This window comes from Otolemur garnettii, unplaced genomic scaffold, assembly GCF_000181295.1.
Source record: "Otolemur garnettii isolate 467f Iridium unplaced genomic scaffold, OtoGar3 scaffold00092, whole genome shotgun sequence".
Classification (NCBI taxonomy): domain Eukaryota; kingdom Metazoa; phylum Chordata; class Mammalia; order Primates; family Galagidae; genus Otolemur; species Otolemur garnettii.
The window spans coordinates 5762278-5771992 of NW_003852487.1; the positions used below are offsets into that span (position 1 = coordinate 5762278).

The 9715-nt window shown below is 50.2% G+C and overlaps 1 protein-coding gene across 1 annotated transcript; it reads right to left on the reverse strand.

Annotated features, from left to right (window-relative positions):
- Positions 1-39: 39 nt before the first annotated feature.
- LOC100962385 (forkhead box protein L1) lies at positions 40-1242 on the reverse strand. The gene is made up of 3 exons (XM_003795501.1): positions 1136-1242; positions 672-840; positions 40-459 (listed from the first exon to the last, which is right to left on the reverse strand). Exons 1-3 carry the CDS (start codon positions 1240-1242, stop codon positions 40-42), a joined length of 696 nt encoding a protein of 231 aa, XP_003795549.1.
- Positions 1243-9715: the final 8473 nt, after the last annotated feature.

The following is a 9715-nucleotide window of genomic DNA, read 5'->3' on the forward strand; positions in this document are numbered from 1 at the left end:
GGTGGTATGGGAAGACCCTTAACTGACTGTGGCTCCAGCTCACAGCATCCACAAGTGGAGGTTCCTGTGCTGGGCCTCCAGTATCGGGTGTCGGCCCTCAGGCGCCAGGAGCCTGGGCAGCTTGAGCCCGGGAGAGGGGTCTGGAGCAGAGAGGATGTAGTCAATGCTGAACTTGATGCCGCCCGGGTGCGCCTTCCCCGGGGCAGGCGGGCTGGCCGCCGAGGCTGCGCCCGCGCCGTCTGGAGCCGGGGACCTCGGCGCAGCGATCTGGTTGGGCACACCCAGGGGCCCCTCAGTGTCCCGCGCGTGCAACTCCCTGGGCGCCTCGCGTTTGGGGCCACGCCGCCGCCGCCGTCGCCGGTAGTTGCCGTTCTCGAAGAGGTCTAGTAGCGACTCACAGCCGCCCGCGAACGTCCAGTAGTTGCCTTTGCCCTTCTCGTGGCCCTCGGTCCGTGGCACCTGTGGGGCGAGGGTGGCTCAGCGCTGCGGTGCCCTTGAGCTCCGCCGCGACAGGTCCGCGCCGCTCACCGAGCAGGTGGCCCCGCTGGCTGAGGGCGGACTTCAGCCGCCGCTGCGACATCCCTCCCGGCCCCAGAAGGACTCGGCCCAGGTGTCACCGAGCTGGAGCCGCTGGTGGGGTGGTGGTGGGGTGGAGGAGTGGGGAAGCTCACCTTGACGAAGCAGCTGTTGAGCGACAGGTTGTGGCGGATGGAGTTCTGCCAGGCGCGCTGGTTGGCGCGGTAGTAGGGGAACTTGCGCATGATGAAGTCGTAGATGCCGGACAGGGTCACCCTGCCGGCCGGGCTCTGCTGAATGGCCATGGCGATCAAGGCGATGTAGCTGCAAACCGGGCGCCCAAGCCAGGGTGTCGGCGACCCTGGGGCTCGTTGCTCCCCGCTCCCACCGGGCCCCCAAAAGCTCTCCTCCGCACCTGAAGGCCCCTCTCCAGGGAGGTGGAGAGAAACTTTCCTCCGCTACCCCACAAAGTGCCCAGGAATGTGTCCTTTCTCTGAGCCCCTCCCGGGATAAGAAAGCCCTCTCCCCTTCCTCGTGCCAGGCAGGTCCTCGCTACCTGAGTGTCCAGCAGAGGCTGTCTTTGTCCCCTAAAGTCCCCGCCACTAACTCCCGCGGTCACCTGTACGCGGGCCGCGTGAGCCGCTTCTCCTCATCAGAGCTGGCGGCAGGGTAGTCGTCAGCGTCGTAATTGAAGCAATTGTAGGGATACTGCGAGCTATCAAACATCGCGATGCTCCGGGCACTCGCGGTGCCACCAGTGCAGCTGCCGCCTCCTCCGCGCCGCCCGCCGGCCGTCCAGCTCTGCGCGGCGGTCCTCCCAGCCTGGGCTAGAAGCGTCTGCACTGCGGGCAGCTCTCCGCCCGTCTGGGGAACCTGAGCTTCGGGGGTCCCCCGCCGGCCCCCGCCCTGTTCTCTGGCGTCCAATCCTCGCACGGGGGAGGCCCCAGCCACCGGTAAAACTGCGGAGAGGGGAGTGGAGGGGGCTCTCTCGGCGACCCTCTGACCCGCTGCGGGAAGAGGGAGGAGGAAGCAGCGTGCTGGGTGGTCCGACCGGCGGGGCCGCCTGCTGCTGCCTTCCCAGTGCCCTCATCTCGCCCCCTGCGCTCGCCCGTGAGTTCAGGGCAGGGCTCGCCCCAGTCTTGCTCCCCAGAGCCAGAGTTGGAGCTTCTCACAGTCCCTGTGCTGGTGGAAGTTTCCTCAAAGCTCCCTCGTCCTACGCGCCCCTCCTGAGACACAGGTTGTTCTTTGGCGCCCGAATCCCCGGGGTGCTCAGCAGAGGCCACAGAGAGCCCACTGGCTTGCCTTTTCGCACCCCAGAGCGATGGAGTCTAGGCAGATTCTATGGGGCCCAGGTCACCGGTCAGAGCCACTGGCAGAGAGACCTAGGTCCAATATTTCCTCCAGCACCCCATGTCCCATGCTCCCTTCCTGCCCAGAAGTGCGCCTCGTCCAGGAGGTCTGGCTCTGGGGAAAGGTCCTGCATTCTTACAGAGTGGGCTCCCCAACAGCAGAGCCACTGGCTCAAAAGCTCTGATTCCAGGAAGGGGCAGGTATATGCAGGGGAGAAGAGAAGCCACCAGGTTAGGAAATTCCAGGACAAAGTAGAAAGGTGGGATCTTAAGGCACCAAATGGCATTTCCATGAATAATCTGCAGAATTCTGCCAAACACATGCCTATGAGTCTGTCTGAGGCTGGAAAGCCTGGTAGACAGTTTTCTTCCAAATCCCCCTTCAAAGCAGCACTTTGAACTCGAAATGACCTGTGCTCAGAGCAGCCTGTGGACCCAGGAGTGCCTGGTGCTCCCCTGCCCTCATAAAGAGGGGCCTGCAGGCCTGGCTGCCGGGGGTGGGGGTTGGGGGTGGTGGTGGTGTTGTGTAATTGCCCCTCAGCTGTGGGCATCATAGCTGTCTGGTGTCTGTTTGGGTCCCTGAGTGCTCTGAGGCTCAGACATATTCAGTGGCCACTCATTGTTCTCTCAATCCTGACATCAAAATTTACAATGCTGGAATGCAGAAATGTAAAATGGTATAGCCCCTCTTGAGAACAGTTTTGCAGTTTCATAAAAAACTAAACATGCAACTACAATAAAGCCCAGAAATTACCCTCTTGGGCATTTATCTCGGAGAGCATCCCAGGTTACATTTACACAAAAACCTGTATATTAACCTTTATGGCAGCTTTATTTATAACATCTGCCAACTAAAAACAACCTGGATGTCCTTCAACAGGTGACTGGTTAAGTCCATTGTGGCACATCCACACCATGGAACACTACTCAGCAGTCAAGGGAACAAGCTACTGGTACATGCAGTGAACTGGGTGAATCTCCAAACATGTGGAAAATGTCAACCTCAGAAGGCTACATGACGGGCTTGCAGCCTTCTCCTGCAGAGGCACAGGCCATGCCCCACAGGAGGACAGAGGAGGGCAGGGCTACACTGGGGAGAGCAGGTGGGATGGGCAGCACTGTACAGCCACCTTGAGGAAATGCAGCCACCACAGAGAGTGAGGGGACCAGTGCAGAGGAGAAAACAAGAGAAGAACCAGTGAGTCTTCTCCGAAATGAGCCCCTGGATCAATATTACCAAACACATGTGAAATTTAAGGCTAAGAAAGATGGCCTCCCAAATCAATAACTGGGTGAGGAATTCACTCTGGATAAAAGGAATGTTGTAGAGCAGTAAAATAAGGTGTTGGTTCCATGTCAGATGCTTGACTTGCAGATATTGTTCCATTCTGGGGGGGAAGATTATCCCTGGTGTTTTTCCCTTCAGTTATACCATACAAAGGAGTGAAATTTCAGTACATGCTACATCATGGATGGACTTCAAAACATCACAGTGAGCGAAATGAGCCTGGCATGAAAGGACAAATTCTATATTCTGCCTGCTCCCTAGAGTTGCCAAGTTCACAGAGACACAGTAGGAGAGAGGTTACCCAGGGCTGGCAGCATTATTACTTAGCGGGTACAGAGCTTATGTTGGTGAGGATGAAAGTTTTGGGTGTTGACAATGGTGATGTGTACATATCATTACGAATGTATCTAATGCTACCGAATTGTACACTTATAGATGGTGAAAATGATAAATATTATGTATGCTTTACCACTATAAAAAATAAGAGTGCTGAGAATGTTTGAGGAGGTAATTAAATGATGTTCACTTAAAACAAAAACAAGAAGAAATTAAGCAAGATTAGTGGACATCAAAATCTGCTGAGGACTCTGGCTTCCGCTAGGGATGTAGATGATGAAAGAGCATCCCTGCCCCACCCTCAGAGCAGCGCACACTGCTGGTCTACACAATCTCAGCTTCTCTAGAATCTGAGGGAAAGAACTGAGGTTGCAAATCAACAAACTCAATCCCAGGAAGGACAAGAAACGGGCACTGAGCCCCTGCAGGAGCAGGCTGGTGAGGATTGTCGGTGAATTGCTGGAGGCAGGTGTGGGCCGGCAAGAGAGGTTAGAGTCCTGGGGGGTGGGGTGGGTGCAGGGTACTTTACTTTACAGGCTGCTCTCCAGGGACCTCACTGTTGCTCAGGAGTAATAACATGCCAGGTGAGAGACCTAGAAGCTTCCCTCGTGGGCAGACATGGGAAGGGAATTGCAGCAGTTGTCCTCAGGATGCCAAGAAAGGCTGACTACATCTGGAGGAGAGGATAGGGACAGCTTCCTAACTTGGGGAGATCCCCTGAGAGCCCCAACCCCACAGAGACCCTGTGACTTAAGAGCTTGGCTGAACCAGAACCACAGAGAACACCCCAGCCCTCCAGCCCACCTGCACCCCCCCACAGCACCAGGGCATGTCCCATAATGAGTCACAGCACCCTATTGCCTAGAACAGCCCCATGCAGTGAGAGGGATCTTCTTAAGAGCAAAGGAGAGTCTGAAGTAGAAGGCAGAGCAGGCATTGAGGGAAGCCTCTGGTGAGCCAGGCTCACCCTAAGTACAGAGCACACTTGAGGGACTTCGGCCTGGGCCACATCAAGAGGAGCCTGGGTGAGCATGAGACCTAAACCAGCTCAACCTGATTGGAATGACACTTCACCAGGGGCCAAGCAAACAGGCTGGCTCCTTTCTGGGAACACAGACCAGTTATCTGTTCTGCTGCCCTGTACAAGATGTCCAGTTTCGGTCCAAAACTTATAAGTAAATAAAAACAACAGGCAGGGCACGGTGGCTCACAACTGTAATCCTCACACTCTGAGAGGCCAAGGTGGGAGGACGGCTTGAGGTCAGGAGTCCAAGACCTATAAAAGTGAGACTCCCATCTACACTAAAAATAAAAAAAATAGGCTGTGTATTAGTGGTACAAGTCTGTAGTCCCAGATATGTAGGAGGCTGAGACAGGAGGATCACTTGAACTCAGGAGTTTGAGGTTGCTATGAGCCATGATTGTGCCACTGCACTGAACCAGGGCAAAGGAACAAGACTGTGTCTCAACAACAACATACTGTTTAGAGACAAAGCATTTAGCAGACACCAGACTCATGTATAAGATAAACGTGGAACTATCAGACAGCTTATTGAAAATAACTATGACTAATAGGCTAACAGCTTCAGTGGAGAGGTGAACAACATGACTGATCAGCTTGGGAACCTCAGCAGAGAAATGAAAACTAGGAAAAGGATTCAGAGGCGGTAAATGAAGAACCTGGTAACAGAGAAGGTGGTCTCCTTAACAAAGCAGAGAGAAAGCCGGTGAGCCTGAAGGCCAGTCACTGGACCCTCCTAGGCTAAAACGCAGAGGCAAAAAGGAGAGAAAAAAGAGCAGCCACGAGCTGGGGGACAATATTGAGTGATTTAACAAACATCTCCAGAAGGGGAGAGGCAAGAGATGACAGGGAAGGAGAAGTATTTGAAGAGACAATGGCCTAGAAATTTCCAAAACCAGTGAAAGACTCAAACTATAGATCTGTGCTTGGAGAACAGTTAGTATAAATACACACACACCCACACACACACACGTCTGTACACAGTTGGCCCTTGAACAACACAGGTCTGAGCCACACAGATGCACAAGTGGATAAGGGTGGATTTTCCTCCCCCTCTGCCACCCCAGAGACAGCCAGACCAGCCCTCCTCTTCCTCCTCCTCCCACTCATGTCAAGATGACGAGGTGAAGACCTTCATGATGATCCAGTTCCACTTAGTGAATAGTGAACATATTCTCTCCTTACAATTTTCTTGACAATGTTTTCTTTTGCCTCTTTATTTTAAAAGTACCGTGTATAACACATACAAAATCCAAAATGTCATTTAATAGACTGTTTACATTATTGGTGAGGCTTCCTGTCAATAGTAAGCTATGAGTAGGTAATTTTTTGATAATCAAACATTATACATGGATTTTTGACTGAGCAGGGGTTTGGTGCCCCTATCTTTGAGTGGTTCAAGGGTCAAGTGTACATTTCATCTGTGAACCTTGATTCTTATAACAAAAATTAACTCAAAATGGATTATAGACCTAAATGTAAAACATTAACATATAAACTTCTATAGGAAAACATAGGTGTATGTCTTCATAATCTTTGGTTAGGCAAAGATTTCCTTGATATGACACCAAAAATGTGATCTATAAAAGAAAAAATTAGATTAATTGCACATGAAATTAAGAACATCAGCTCTTCAAAAGATAGAAGAATTAAAATGTAAGTTACAAATGAAGAGAAAATATTTACAAAGCAAAGATCCCAATTTTTAAGCCAAATTTTCACCAAAGAAATATATTGTTAATTTACTGAACATTGTTAGTCTTTGGGGAAATGTAAATTAAATTCAAAATGATAGACATACCCACCTCTATTACCATGGCTAACAAGCAAAAAGCAAAAACAGTAATGGTTAATTTTATGTGTCAACTTGGCTGGGGTACAGGGCTCAGATGTTTGGTCAAACATCATTCTGTGTGTCTCTGTGAAGGTGTTTTTGGACACAGTTAACATTTAAATCAGCAGACTTAAATGAAACAGATGGCCCTCTGTAATGTGGGTGGGCCTCACCAATGAGGTGAAGGCTTAGCAGGGCAAAGCCTGACTTCCCTCATGCGAGGGGGAGTTCTGCCCATAGCCGCCTGCCTTGGGACTTTCTCAAGTCTCCAGCCTGCGGGCCTATCCCACTCATCAGATTTTGTCCAACCTCCATAGTCACATGAATCAACTCCTTAAATTCTCACCCCTCCCCCTCCCCTGCTACACAGGCATGCGCACACACACATGCATGAACATACACATACATACGCACACACATGCACATACATACACATGTGCACACATGTGTGAACACTTACACACTGTTGATTTTATATCTCCAGAGAGCCCCAACACAACCGCCAAACACTAACACCTGACAACACCAAGTGAAGAGGGCAGGGGGCAGCTGGGATTTTCTCATCGCTGGTGAGGATGCAAACGGCACAGCCACTCTGGAATACGGTTTACCAGCTTCTTGTAAAGTTACACATGCATTTTTCAGGAGATGCAGCTATCCTAGTTGCAGGTGTTTGCCAAGTCAAATGCAAACTTGTATACAAAAGCCTAGATGTGAATTTATGTGACTTTGTATGGTTTTATTGTCCCTAAAAACTGGAAAAACCCAGATGTTCTGGACCTGACTGGAATGACACCTCACCAGGGGCCAAGCAAAGAGGCTGACACCTCACCAAGGGAAAGCAGAGAGGCTGTGATGTGTCCGCATGACAGAATGCCGTTCACCTGCTACAGACAAAGATGAAACTCTAATACAATGGGCTGAGTGAAGGACCTCGTTTGAAAAAGGCACACGTTGAATGATATCATTTGAATATTGGTCCCCTGTACATCTCCTGTTCAAACTTAACCCCAGTGTTGGAGATGGGGCCCAGGGGAGGTGTTTGGGTTATGAGAAGAATCCCCGCTGAATGGTCTGATGCAAATCTGGAAGTAATGAGTGAGTTTATCCCTCTGCCAGGTACAAGGAGAGTGGCTGTCAAAAGGGCCTGAGACCTCTCTTCCTCCCTCCCTCCCTCTCCATTCTCACACTCTGGTCTCTGCACACACTGCTCCCTCCCCCTTCCACCACAAGTAGGGGCAGTCTGAGGCCCTCTGCAGAAGCAGATGTAGGTGCCCAGCTTCCTGTACTGCCTGCAGAACTGTGAGCCAACTGTCTTCATTACTTCATTAACACCATCTCAGGTGTTCCTTTACAGCAACACAAACAGACTGAGATGCTGAATAATACAGGTCTGCTTATATGACACTGTGGAAGACAAAATCATAGGAACAGAAAACATGCCTGTAGTTGCCAGGGGCTGAGAGGAGACAAGCCTTGGGTGACAAAGCTGCCCCCATCTTGGCTGTGGTATGACCGCATGACTGGGTGCACTTGTCAAAATCTGCTCAGCGGTACACCAAGAGGCACTGATTTTACAGCATCCAGGTTGTATCTTATTTAAAATACCTATTGATGATCTTAGAGATGAAAAATAGTCATTACATTGGACAAATTCGATGAGATACTATTGAAGATAGAATTAGGAAATTGGAATGTAAAACTGAAGAACAAGCACTGAGACCAGAGACATGGACGCTAACAGAGCAGTGAAGGGACCAGAGCAGGGGAGAAGGGGGTTGGTGTCCTGGGGGAGACAGGGAGACAGTGTTGGAGGGGCTGACTATGAGAATTCCTAAAAGGCTATCCGATCTGAAGTGCACTTGGGTACGGTACAGAACTAATTAGATACATCCACCAACACATTTGCATGTCGGAACAAAGCTGCAGATGCAACATCCATTCTGTAACCATCAAATAGACCACAGACAGGTGGTATCAGTCTTAAAAAAGGAATAACTTCAGCTTATCAAAAGGCATAATCTGTTTTAAAATCCAGAGAGAGACTAGACCTTGGTGTTTTAAAGCAGTCTTTTTACACAACAGCAGTGCTAGAGAACATTCCTTGCAAAATGAGCTTTTTCTTTTTTAAAAAATGTATTTTCTGTTTTTGCAAGGACAGCTTGCAGTCAAGACCGAACTTTGAGTTTATACTTTCACACTACGCATGTGCTCCAGACCCTTAGGATGAAGGATAAACATCGTGAACAGTTGCTGACAGCTTCTGAGGACCATGTGAATGTCCAGCATGGGCAGACAGTGGGGGCTGCTGTAGGAGAGGCCGTACCTGGGGACAGTCCTGGTCACAGGAAGAAGGTCATCTGTGCGTCATCACTTGAAACCAGAGCCTCCACATCAGAAAGATAGTATTAAAAGCCCAAGACTGGTGCATTAATGTACATAGTTACCATTCAATAAATAAATAAATAAATAAATAAAAGCCCAAGACTGACCACTTCCCAGAGAGAGATTTCCAGAGGTCGCCAGGGCCCCTGGGCCAGGAGCAGTCAGGCCTCCTTGGGCCTTCATGTGATATGTGACCCACCAGGCTTGGCAGAGTCAGGAAGCTGAACAAGGAGCTGGTGTTCTTCGGCATACACAGTGCCAAGAGCTTGTGGCTGCCCTTCAATTCCTGTGGCCCCTTCTACTGGAGGACACCAGCTCATGCTGCACCTAGTGAACCAGAAACAAGTTGAAGGGCAGTGCATTGCTCATTCAAGAGAGGTACTGGAAGGTCCCCTCTTTCCCTAGATGGGGCCTGAGGACTAGGAGTGGGGAGGGAAGGTGCTTTTGAAGTAGGAAATAAATGAACCTTAAAGACAGATGGCAGAGAGGCAGCACAAGTTGTTTACTTATTTTGTTGAATGGAAAATAAAAGTTTGGTTAATTAGAAAACCTTTCCAAAACATGTGCTTTACTTACTTCCAAAATGACTTATTGATTAATTTGAGGCTTGGCAGTGAGCAGGAGGGCTTCTCTGATGCTTAGCCAAAAATTTTCCTATAATACCAATAATAAAAATAAGAGCAATAATCATAATGGCAAACCAGCAGCAAATACACCACTCCCCCCACGCTGGCAGAGTTCCATGACTGTCACCTCTGCAGACTCGCCCCTCTCATGACAACCCTGCAAGTTGTCCCCTCTCGCTGGGGTAAGGAGGCTCACTACTGTCCACAGGCACACCTCCTATGGGAGGCAGGGTCGGACTTAGGCACTCTGGTCCCCACCCCTGCGAGGGTATACCAGCAAGCAACTTGCCATTCTCAGAACAAACCCACATGAAGATGTGGTGGTAGGGGGGGTACAGCCAACACTGGATTCCAGCTGAC

Coding starts and splice junctions, on each gene's coding strand:
- LOC100962385 (XM_003795501.1), bottom strand. CDS start 1,242: ATGTTTGATAGCTCGCAGTATCCCTACAATTGCTTCAATTACGACGCT. Junction 841..1,135: donor CTCACGCGGCCCGCGTACAG/GTGACCGCGGGA, acceptor CCCGGTTTGCAG/CTACATCGCCTTGATCGCCA. Junction 460..671: donor TCAACAGCTGCTTCGTCAAG/GTGAGCTTCCCC, acceptor CTCGCCCCACAG/GTGCCACGGACCGAGGGCCA.